General features: G+C 36.2%; 1 protein-coding gene across 1 annotated transcript in view; it reads left to right on the top strand.

The window, feature by feature from the left end:
* The window catches only part of GRIA2 (glutamate receptor, ionotropic, AMPA 2), a 53308-nt gene that overhangs the window by 32922 nt on the left and 7485 nt on the right, over positions 1 to 12901 (top strand). The window contains exon 11 of the mRNA XM_009325329.1: positions 1378 to 1576. Coding sequence (XP_009323604.1) covers positions 1378 to 1576 — 199 coding nt within the window. The remainder of the gene's footprint in view (positions 1 to 1377; positions 1577 to 12901) is intronic.

Genomic DNA, 12901 nt, shown 5'->3' with positions numbered 1-12901 from the left:
ACCTTATCTGACTTGATTTTCATGTAGTAGAGTCTGTTGTGACATGGAATAAGTCTTTTCATGTCTGAATTATCACAGAGATTTTTTACAATAGCAATTAGTAAAAATAATTTCTCCAGAATTGGTTCTATTTATTTTTGTTCCCAGTTTAATAAATCAGCTTTACATAACTATCATGTTTTAATGTGTGCATATATATAGTTATATATATCTCTCTATATATAAATATTTTGTCAGAATTAATTTGAAATCTCATTCACAATACAGTAGGCTGGGTAAGTGATTTGTAATTTGTTTACTTAATAGATAGAGGAGACACATCAAGACATACCTAAGCTACTGCAACGCCTTAGTACTAGACTTTTTCAACTACATGCACATTTCTGCCAAATAATTAAGCGCATCTCCAAAGATTATGTACTCCTTCCTATAATGTCTTGTTTGGAAACAAAGTAGTAAGTAATTTCAAAGTTTAAAGGATCATTAAAAAAAAAAGTCAAGTTTGACAATAATGGCAGTATCAATAATTCTCTACTGTTAGTTTTCTAGTATTGAAAATACTAATTCAAATAATTGACTTTCTCTAGTTGTGTGCTCTATACTGTTTTATATATTTTCTTGAGTTCTCTTTTCTTCTCTCTTCTTGAGCAGGAGATGCAAAACAAAGATCCGTAAGAGCCCACCTGCTGCAGTTAAAAACATCAGATTATTGTTATTTAAAAATATACTTTCTTCACCATTTTTCTGTATTATCACTGATTGTTTCATGTCCAGTCTTCAGTTTGTTAAATGCTTGTATCTTTCAAAAGTTGTGTGCACTTTTTAGTTTATGGATATTCCCTGGGCCAGTTTTTATTGCAAATAATGCTATTTGTTTCTCAGTATAGATTATCCTCAGCAGCATAAGCCATTGTTTTGTGGAAATCAGTCTTTGTCTGAATGTCTTAGGAAAATAAGCAAGCTAAAGGCACTTAATTTTTAAGTGCATACTGGTTTATCTGAAAGCACTGTTTCACTGGTTTTGTTTGATCCTTTCCAAATGTCACACAAATTCACTTCAGAGGGAATGACAAGCTTATGTGTTAAATATAGCACATTATGATGGGAGCAGTTTCCTTTCAGGATGTTTGGAACTTTGAAGAACTGGATCACTAAATTCTCCCTAAAGTAAACTGTGGAGTCCTGATTTCAGCAAAATCTAGGAGATGTAGTGGAGTACGCATTGATTCCCATCTGATTAGAATGCAGAGCTGCACTACGAGATAGCCTGAAATGCTTCCCTATAGTCTAATGCATCATTTGCATAAAACTGATAACATGTGTTCCTTTTTAGGACTTTCATTTCACTTTACAAATCCATTTCATACTTGTTATTAGATCCCTGTCTGGGCGCATTGTTGGAGGTGTGTGGTGGTTCTTTACCCTCATCATAATCTCATCCTACACGGCTAACTTAGCTGCCTTCCTGACGGTTGAGAGGATGGTGTCTCCCATTGAAAGTGCAGAGGATCTTTCCAAGCAAACAGAAATTGCTTATGGGACATTAGATTCTGGCTCCACTAAAGAGTTTTTTAGGGTAAGAATTTCTACTTTTTAGATTTCTGTTTTGTTTTAAATAGGTCTTCACTCATGTAAATGTGTTTTCCCTAGGCTTTATTAAAAGGTTGCTATAAAAATGTGGTATGTGCAGCCTAACTCACAAGTATAAGTGGTTTTGTTTATTCATTATCTTTACATTTTATTATCTATATATAAATATAAGTGAAAAGTGGCTGCAAGGAATTACCTAAAAAATATTCCACTGTAAAGTAAGAAACAAGATATGTTCAGAGAAGGGAGTTGATGTCGTTCATCTAAGCTGTAAGACAGGAGCTAACGATTATAAGCAAGGCTATTTAATATCTGTGCTGTATTTTAGGTAGTCGCACAGGGACATGGGAAGGTGCACAGTCATGTTTTAATAAGTATTTCGCATGATTTTTCAAGCTTGCAGATGGGGAATGGGACACAACCCTGTTGGCTGCTGTAGTAAATCCATGCCTGCTTTTGAAAACAGTTACTATTTGTATTTGCATTACAGTAATGCCTCGGAAGCCTGTCAGTCCTCACCTTCTACCTCTATGAATTTCAGTTTTAAAAATGCATGAGACTTCCAATGTGTGAGTCTCAGGCTGCCCTTGAGACACCAGCTAACATGGTGAAATCCATCCAGTACATGAGGGAGACGCTAAGGATGCTGGGAAAAACACCATTGACTGTTTTGCTTTGTCTGTGTGCTCTGTGTGTCTCTCCCTGTAAGATGAAAGTGGATCTGAAGTGTTACAAATAGGAAAAACCTGTTGTTTTCATGTTTTTCAATGGATGATGGTAGTGTTAGGTTTAAACAAAATGTATTTTAAAATAGTTATAAATATTACGTTTACATTTCAAACGTAACCTGCCATAAAAGTGAAATGAAACAAGTTCTCGCAAATAGTTTTTATGTATTGTATAGTTAGAGCAGTAACTGCTAGATTATGGTTTTCACTGGATCCTGTAATGCATACTTAACTGGTAACATACTAAATAGGAACCGTACTTGTTTCAACTGTAGAAAAGCATTATTTTCGGATTTTGATGATAGGTCCAGTAATAAGACCTGCTGCTGATTTCACTCCTGTTGGCTAAACCAAAACTAACATCAGGTGTGTAAGCTAGTAAAAATGAGATTGGGTTTGTGCTAAGAGTGATTAGAAGCGTTCAGAAGCATACAAGCACGTGTTTCTGGTTTTGTGAGCATAAACCTTTTAGATCATGGCTATACTGGGGGTTGAATGTGAACTAACAGTAGGTCAGTTCTTTTGAATAGTTTCTCTTTAGAGATTTTTAGGCTTTCTTTTAAAACAACACACATTTGTATGTGCATGCATCAATATGTAGTTTTTATGCTCCTAGCACATACATACATCTTTCCAATTACACTTTTACACACCTAGTGTTTCTGGTGATTACCTGAGCATTAATAACTTATTTTTGTAAAAATCAGGTGAAGGCTTTGTGAGGGCATATTCTTCACCTTTTGTTAAGTTAGCTTTGGCTCTGCACAAACAGGTCTATAAAGATCTCTGGAAATGCCTTCTCAGCAATTTCTATCACAAACGAGTTGGTGCATTGTGTGTAATGCAACTTCTTAGCCTGATGGCTCTATCTACTAATTTCTAAAAATCACTTAAATTTGCCCAGTTATTTTTCAAGAAATAACAGCTGTCAGAATTTCTTTCTAGTAGACCTGATACTCAAGTTTCAAGAATGAAACTCTTTCTGCTGAAGGCAATGTGAAAGCAGTCTCTAGCACTAAGGAGACTAAAATTTCACCCAGAGTATTTCTGTATGGTGACTGGATTGGAGTGGATGTGTGATTTTATATGACCTGAAATTAGGACTTAAGTTCTTTGAACTGCTGGAAACAACTTGAGTATTTTCCTAGCAGCAAGCTAAAATGGACTGGCTTTTTCTCTATCACTGTCATGAATTAAAAGAAACATTTGGGTTTTTTTCACAGTTAGTCTGTTTTCTGTTCAAGAAGTGTCATTATTTGCAAGTTTGTTTTCTACTGATGGAATGTATACTGGGCCTAAGTCTTCAGTAGTAGAGCCCTAATTCCTGGAGCAGCACAAAATTAGGGATCATTGTATACTGTGGATGAGAACAGTAAACTGAATTTTCTTTGCTACTAAAACATATTTTCTGATAATACTTTACATAAGTGAAAAAGAGAAGTTTCTAAGCATTTTCTAAAAAGGAATTTTCAGCAATAAACTAGATGGTGAAAGTTAGCTGAAAATCCTATCCTGAATAGCTGAATATATGTATGCGATGTTAATTGAAAGAGGTGGGTTCAAGTCTTTGTCCAGCTTCTATGACTGCTTAAATGACATGAACTCGTTGAGATGTTACATTAGTCTGGATATGTCAGGGACGTCACATTAGCTTGTTCTTTGTTTTGGTTTAGGATTCTAGTCTTTGAGCCACCTACGGTAGGTACATACTAGTTCATGTCTTCAGTGGCTGTGGCTGGCTCCAGTGGCTACCATGGTGAACAGAGTAATCCAGATATAGGTTAGAAAAACCCAGGTGGAGGAAAGATAGTGGCTCACCACACACCCTACACATAGTATGGGAGTAAGCATACAAGCGAGTCCATATCGCTTGACTTGGAGATAACAGCCTTGGCACTTAAGACAAAAGATATATTGCCTTTGCACTTTACCCTATTTTAGGTACATACTCCCTAGCTTTAAAGGTAGTACAGACTAGTAGGAGATATTCTTGCCAACAGTGAGTAGAACATCAATTGGCACCGAATCAAGAAACATAACCAAGAAAAAGGGATGAAAAGGCATTGCACTCAAGTGTTCCTAGTGCTGCTTTAAGATGAGAAGCAGAAGCTTGGTACATCCTGCATAGAAAATATCAGTGCAGAAATAATGGATTTAACAGTATTTAAAAAAAGAAAAGGAAAAAGGTAATGACAGAGCTTTGCTGACATCAGCAGGAGACTATTACTTCTATTACTTCTTAGTAATAATGTTATAGATACACAATTTTTCTTCGATGGCAGATCCGTCAGGTCTCTCAATTATATATTTGTAAATACCAGAATGTGTAGTAGTTTTCCTCAGGAGATCTCAAAGTTGCTACTAGCAGAACTGCGAGTACGATCCAAGTCTTCAAAGTTCTGTTCCACTGAGTTAGGTTACTTACCACTTCTGATACTTAGTAGTGCCTCTGCCTTAGGGATAGTGCTTTCAGAGTTCTTAGTGCAAATGAAAGCCTAAACAAAGATATATAACACATTGCTGTTGCATTTTCTCTTGGGTTTACAACCTGAAGTAATGGGCAAAACATCAGAGAAAATGTGTGTGGCTGTGGTTTTCCGGAAGTGCATCGTTTTTCTCAAATCAGTAGTGGATTGTAGTGGTGAGAATGTGAATAGGACTGCAAGCACAGCTTGGAAGAACCAGGAGTCATTTCAGTTGATCTTGTACAGGTGCATCATCTCTATAATTGTCAGATCACGGATACTACCTGATGGAGTGGTAAATGGTGGGACAGTGGAATTTCATCACTCTGGTACGTGCTTTTGACAGTATCCACAGTCACAGTATTTTTACCTTCGGTGATTTCTCAGCAGCTGCTGTAAATGCAGTTGATGTATGCATTAGCCAAGACACATAGTTGAACTTTGAAGGGAAAATAAAGTCACTAACCCAAGAAGATAGACTACTGCTCACCTATCACTGCAGAAATTAAATTTTAATTATTGTCTACGTGTGTTAACTCCTGAAGTTGCCTTGCTCACTTTCATGGGCTACAGCACTGGAAGAAAGAAACGAAAGTACAACTGCGTAAGTATGCAAGCTTAACATTCACTGGAGCATTTCCATGCTTTCTACCTGCTTGAAGGCATATTGAAAATTAATATCAAAGTGTTACAAAGAGAACAAAAGCTAATTACTTTTAAAATTCAATCATGTTTTTGCTGTATGCCTAGCTCTATTCATCAAAAATATGTACAAACCTGATAGACAAATGAAATCAATCATGCTACCTTTTTTCCACTTTAAAAGATGAATTGTAACTAGTCCCATGTGTAAGGTAAGAAGGCGTCTCAAAAAGAAAAAATGGCATGCAGAGCAATAATTAGACTAATTTACATTCTTTCTGTTTGCATTAGTTTTTATTGAAAATCTTTTTATGTGTGCCTATTTTTGAACCAACAGCGTGACATAGACAGACCAATCTGTTTCATTCTAACTGTTTTGGTGGCCTTTAAGAGTAGATCCTCTGCCAAAGTAAAAGTAAGCAGAACTGCTCCATAACAAAGTATTTTTTAGCTTTCACTGAAAAGACTATGCAAGAGTTGCCTATTCTTGCTTAAGAGGCAAGAGTTCCAGAATGAAAAGTTGGGCATGGGAAAAATGCCAGAAGGATGATAATCCTTGCTGTCTTATAAAGAAGTCCTCTTCCATAGTGAAAAGCCAGCAAGAAACATAAGAAGAGCTGACAAGACCCCTTGAGCCATTTCTCCTGCGAAAGTGTTGTCTGTTGGGAGGCAAAGAAAATTTGGCCTGAAGATTAGTACTCTTGTCTTTTCTGAGGATCTTCAACACAGTCCAGTGCATCTAGATTTATGAGTACTTTGAAATATTTTTTTTAACTTATGAAGGTATTTAAATTGGTGATTGTATTACAAGAGGTTATGCAAAAAGAGAGAAATCATACAGCAGTCTCTGTGAACCTCAATCTGTCTTTATGCTTATCAAGATATTCAAGCTTCTAAAAAAAAACACCACAGGAAACGTCTAAAACCAGTGAGAAGAGAAGAAACACTGATTTTTTTAAATGGAATTGAGGTAAAAAATTATGAATCATCCCTCAGCCTCAATTTTTGAAGTTTGAGAAGTAGAAGAATTATGGAACATATGTTTTCAGAGTTAAATTTTGACTAGCTCGACAAAAGCCTTTGAGAAGCGAAGGAGACAAAAGACTCAGTTATGAAATCTCTAACTTTTACCATGGACTCGACTCGGTACTTTAAGAGGCAGGGACTATAGGACTGGCATTTCATGAATCAATGAAGGAGATACGATTAGAGAGGATGGGTCTGGCTTTTTAAGTTTGACAGAAAAGAAAGATATGTAGCTGAAATACTGAGCACTGAGATAATGGGAAGACTGCCCTTGGCATCCAGTAGGATATTAATGAAGACATGGTTATACTTTTTTGTGGTCTAGAGGGTTCAAGTGATTAATTTTCAGTTGTTTTCTTGTTTTTTGAGGTCCTTACATCTGGGCAACACACAAAAGAATTGATTTAGGCCATTGTGAAAGTAATTTTAAAAGAAAGACTGTAGTAATCAATATGTCCTTTTTTCCCGCAAAGCATCTCTCTTTGTTATTTTCCAGGTTTCATTTTTTTCTCTCTCCACATTACTCCAAATACTGTCTTTTGCAGACAGCTCAGTGAGCGTAGCGACCAAACACTGTGGTGCTTCAGAAACCTTGTTACATATATTACTCAGAAAGCTTAATTTCAAATTTGTATTTGCATAATATTTATTAAAAATAAAATTTATCCCTTTCTAATAGAATTTTCCTTCCTTGTTTGTAAGGACAAATTGTGTCTGATGAAAGAAACATTGTTCCTTGATCTTCTCTTTCAAACTTTCCTCAAGTTTTCTTAGATGTTCTAATCAAAGTATGCTGTGTGGTAGGTAATTTTGTGCTGGGCCCAACTGAATTTGCAGCAGTATAGTTTGAAGATTCTCCACTATTGTGTAATTTATTTTTTAAATTGATACACTCTAAAATAAGTATAAATGAGTATAAGTTCCGTTTGCACTACTCCTAGGGGCAGATCATTCCATAATACCACTCTTGTTATGGTTAGAAACGTTCTTTTATTTTCCAGCCTGAATGTATTCATAAGTAGTTTATCCTCAGTTGTTACAATACATTAATAATTATTATGTAGATTTTTTTTCTTCTTGGTGTTTATTTTCCTGATGCATTAATACAGAGCAAGTATTTTTTTCTAAGCTTTCATTTCTATCAACAAAACCATACTTATTCTTGATTTCCAAGTAAGGCATTTTGATCCCTGATCATCTCATAGCTCTTCTCTGTGTGTGTGTTGTAGTTTGAATTAATTGTTCCTGCATGTGTGTGAACAGAAGTGTATATTGTATGCCATCTGAGATCTCAGCAATGCTTTGTACAAAGGCATTAGTATTTCTTTTTCTTTTTCTCCCAATTGTGTCACAGTGTTTGATGGTAATCATTTTGATCATAGTGATAGATTAGCCTTTCTTCTGTTCGTATCCAACTGAAAGTCTTCCATTTTATTGCAGATTTTCTTATTGGTCCCAAAGTGCTGGACCGTGCTTTTGAACTTAAAAGTTTCCTTTCATTTCTATCATTCTAGTGCTCAGAATTTTCCATTTCTCAGATATATAAAAAATAAATAATTTCCCATTGTCTGGCTTGATGTGTTTTGATATCCCGATTTCCTTTCCTACAAATCCTAGTCATTTCTGTGTCCAAATGTTTTCACTCTAAAACATCATCTGATGCTGTGCATGCCATGCAGTACTTCAGACCAAAAGAGCTGCAAATGCTTTGAATGCTTTTTCATTCTTGTTAAGTCCAGGCAGTATGTTTGTGGTTCTAGACTCTGGTAATAACACCTGCAGTTCACTACAGAATCTGTGATTGCTTGAGAAAGTGCTTTTGTGTTTTGGGATTTAGTTTATCCTCCTGCTCCCAGTGTGGTTGCAGTAAGTTATTTGTGTTTTGCATCCATCTTGTTTTGATCATTTCCATTTCTGTACCCTCATTCCTATTACTTATTCTTCCTTTACGTTAATCTCATCAAAAACAAAGCTAAAGTATACATTTAGATTATGGTCCTATGTGTAGATTGTCATCGTTCTCTGCGGTTCTTCCCACCACACAGCAGATATACTTTCCTTTCTCCCATTCTTTTTCACTTGTGAGGTTTGAAAATCTGCTGGTGTTTGCTTTTTTTTTTCAGTTCAGTTTATACTACATATTGTTTCCTTTATGTTCTCAGGTTTGCCCTGGTGAAATCAAGATCCTGCTTACAAATCTATATTTGTATTACAGAGGTGTAGCAAAGCCGTAGTAGTAGATACTGCAACATGGCTGTAGTACAGCTGTCCCTGTATCAGTAGGTTTATTGCACTGAAGTTTGCTCTAGGAGTGGACAGTGGATTTTCCTTGTGAACAGCACTTCAAAAAGAACAGAAGGATTTGGGTCATCATTGTAGAAATCAGTTCGTGTGACATTTATCTGAGTTTTTCATGAAATTAAATTGAAATGGTCTGCTTTGATTTTATGAATATGCTGAACAATGGGGAGGAGTTTAGATTCTGTTGAAACTGAAATGCGTAAGTCTCAGAGGAGTGATTTCAGCAAGTATTTTAACAGTGGTTAAATGGTCTTGAAACTTTAACATCCCTTTGTAAGACAAGCCTTCTTGAACGCTTAACTCTTTAAAACACATGAAGAATATGATGACGGCATAAGGTCCTTGTCTTGCACATTCATAGTGTCTTCTCATATCTGACTTCTTGGAGAAAATTATTTTAAGTAGGCTTTTGAGGAAGAAATTATTGAGATAGATTGTTTTACAATTTTTACTAGTAAGACCAAATATATTAAAGGTATTTTGAGTAGCTCAATTAAGTAATGGAAACTGGAAAGCGATAAAACTGCATCTTAAGAATGTGTAACAAATTTTTACCAGTACTGAATAAAATTGTCAATATAGTACAAAATTTAGATCTTCCATTCAATTTAAGTATTCATTCAGTATAAACAAGGTTAAGTATTTTGAAGTACTTAATCTTGAGTTAATTAAAGAGTCTGATAAATTAGCTTTGTCCTTTTCTGTGTTTTTTGGATGTATCAATAATTGATTTGCTGTGTAAATTGGCAAGATTCATTTGTTGTTACACTTTCTAGCTACTGGTGACAATACCGGTTCCTGTCCTTTCATTCAGGTTGGAAGGTCAACAAGATAGTTACACAAACCATATTTGAGAATTAAAGTTCTGCTCCTGCAGTACAAGATCATCGTCTAGTAGAATGTTATAGTCTGAGGAGCTATTTCTGTCAATGACATACTAATTACAGCACCCCATTTTACGAATAATGGGTCTTTGAATGACAAAATGGGAAAGTTACCTGATGACCCACAAAATCCAGTTAATTAATTTGATAAAGCTTTGCATAATTTAATTTCCTAATGAGTTTCTTAATGAAGGCAGTATTTTACATTTAAATGGAATGTGTACTTTGTAATAATAATAGTTTTCGTAGTCATAAAGCCCAGTGGTGACATGATATTAAAAAAAAAAGTGTAACTTCTGGGGCATTTTTGTGTCAGTTATTGTATTTTCATAGAAGTGGTAAATAGTGGGGAATATTAGGGTCTTGTACTGTCATGTTGGTGTTGATTGTAATACCGAAGTTATGATTAGCTTTTAACATTTCATATATACACTGAAGTGTCATCTTGCAATAGCAATGAACCACAATAATTAAGAGCAGTGCGGATTATTTCCATATTCTTGTAGTCAAATATTTAATATAGCAATCTATAATGGTTCCATTGTTTGGATTGCATGACAAAAAGTTGTGGGGTTTTCTTATGGAGCACTGCCGTCCTTTTAGATTTTTGGTGCCATTAAAGAAGGAGTATATAAGGAAGAGATGTGAAAGCCTAAGTTGCACACAGGGCATCCTGCATTCACAATAATTCTGTTTCCTCATGGTTTACTCTGCTGTTGCTGACGACCGCATGCTTTTCCAAGTGCAGTTGAAGGAAATTAAGAAGATCTGTTGCAAAATATATGGTCAACTATAGCACTGGCCAGATTTAAATAAGAATGTAATGTGCTTTCTTTTTCCAGAATGAATTTGAATTAGGTATATATTTGAATTGGCATAAGTGTACATGCTTTTTTTAACTGTCAGATAATGTTGGCTTTATGAGTGAGTGTGTGTGAACAGAATGCTAGATGAAGGTCTCTTAACACTGCCCTCTTCTACATCCTTTAGCTCTACCTTTCAAATAAAAGACAAATTCTGAAAACAAAATAATGAAGGAAATAAAATGAGACAGTTCTGAAAACAGAATGTGTTGCTATTGTGTAGCAATAGAAACAAAAACCTTAGAAGTCACAAGTATCCCTTAGGTGGTGGCTCATTGCTGCTCTTACTTTTCATGAGTCTAGACTAGGCCAAGGACTAGGTAGAGATCAAGACTGTGAGCTGTATGAATTCCAGCATGATGTTTTTCAGTGTTCATGGCTGCAGAGGGCTGTGTGGTCATGGCAAATTCTGAGTGCTATTTCCTGGTGACGTTTTTCATTACGGATTTTTATTTCCAGGGTTGCTGGGTCAGGTATTCCTGCATTCATTTATATGGCAAGGACCCTGTGAGCCATCTAGTGGGAGGTTTCTTCTTAACACTTGACCATTTGGGAAATCTGTTCCTTGCGCCTTTTCCCATTCAGCCGTCCAGCACCAGCCCCGCAGTCTGTTGGGACTTCCGTCATCCTTCCCACTTAGGTGTTGTGATCAGATTCCTATGAAGTGACAATGGGAAATGGGGAGCTGCGTTTTACTGAGGTTGAATGACAAAAGCAGAACAGACCTTGCTAGACCTCTGTTGTTTGATATATAACACAACCTGTAAAAGGTAATTTTAATAAACCAGGAAACAGTGGAATAACAAAAGGCAGTTAGGTCAGTCTATGAACCTGTTCATGACAGTTACCGAACTGGAATAAAGAATGCTTATTTGTTTAGTATTTGAATGTTTGTACAAGAAGAAAATAATGTTTTAAGTGTCGGCATAAGCTCTTCTTTTTTACAACATGGGATCCAAATGCCTTCTAATGAAAGTTGTAGTGACGGGCACTTGGATGTATGTTGTCTGTAAGACCATGTAAGACAGCTCTAAACCAACTTTGTTTCCCCCTTTATAAAGCAAACCTATGGTAATTCATGAAGTATCACTGTAATCATTTTTATAACACCGTTGGAAGCTTAATGGCCCTTGCTTAGTTTGTAGTAGTAAATCCCATGCAGCAAGTTGGATGTATGCTGCCAAATGAATGTTGACCTGTGGTAGGAATGGGATGGAGCATCTGGGTTTAATTAGAAAGTAAGTTTGGAGAATGAGATTTCAGGGAAGATTGAGCTCCTTCATATGAGGCTGGGGACTTTTGAGTCCAAGCCTGAGTGGGCTAAGGACGGAGGAGATTGAGCACCCTGCAGAGCTAAACACGGGTAGCTCTGCTTCCAGGGAAGTGAGCAACAGCAGCAGGACTCGGGGATAGATGATAGAAAGCTATGCACTTAGGATTTAGACTTTCTTTATATGCTCTGGGGAAGTTGATGGAGTCTGTCAGACATTAAATGGCCTGACTGACTTGCATCTGCAGGTGGGAGTCTCTTTGAGGCATGGAATGCCATTTGGTATCTGTTAGAGGCACTTACCTGTATCTATCTATCTTATCAGATAAATTATAGGCAGAGAAAAGTGCAATACTGGATTTTTACTGATAGCTTATAGTACATAGTGATAGTTTACTTTGTGAACTGGCTTTTCAAAGGTGCTGCAGTATACCATTTTTTAGGATTCCCCTAGTTTTTAGGATCATATTTTTTAGGATCTTCTTGGATGGAACAAGAACAGTGCATATGCAATATGGCAGATGTTCCAAGAATCTGAGAAACCCACTGTGCCTTCAACACAGTTATTTTTCTCAGTCATTCTGGTCATGCTGCGTATGTCCAACTCTTTTGATATTAATGGGTATACTGAGTATGTGTAGATCAACAGATCAGCATATGCAACAGCTGATCTGCAAGGGAATTTTCAAAACGCCATCTGTGCCAATGTACATGTAGATTCTGGTAGTAGCTGGAATATTTAGATGTTAGAAAACTTTCAGTGGTTCTTAGTACTGCCAGAACTTTTAATACTAGTAGACGTACAGAGATCATGGAGAACTCTGAGCCTCAGAATCTTCCTATACTACATTTCTGGACAGGAAAATAAGGGTAAGTCTGGGAAAATGGTAATGCTGTACTACAAGAACAGTGAAGCCTTGGGAGATAGTGAGGGCATTACTGATGCTTTTATATTTGATTCATTTATTTTTAAAACGGTATGATTATAGATGTTATATTTATAGCAGAATTGCAGTTGTGAAGTGTATGTTACAAGATGTCTCTAGTAGAGAAGTGCTTCTAATACATTTTATCATAGTACAGATCTGGTATACTTGCACATATAATAGTAATATCTCGCAGAGAACTAAGA

This window comes from Pygoscelis adeliae, unplaced genomic scaffold, assembly GCF_000699105.1.
Source record: "Pygoscelis adeliae isolate BGI_AS28 unplaced genomic scaffold, ASM69910v1 Scaffold170, whole genome shotgun sequence".
In the NCBI taxonomy this organism is placed as follows: Eukaryota; Metazoa; Chordata; class Aves; order Sphenisciformes; family Spheniscidae; genus Pygoscelis; species Pygoscelis adeliae.
This window is presented reverse-complemented; position numbering and strand designations above follow the sequence as displayed.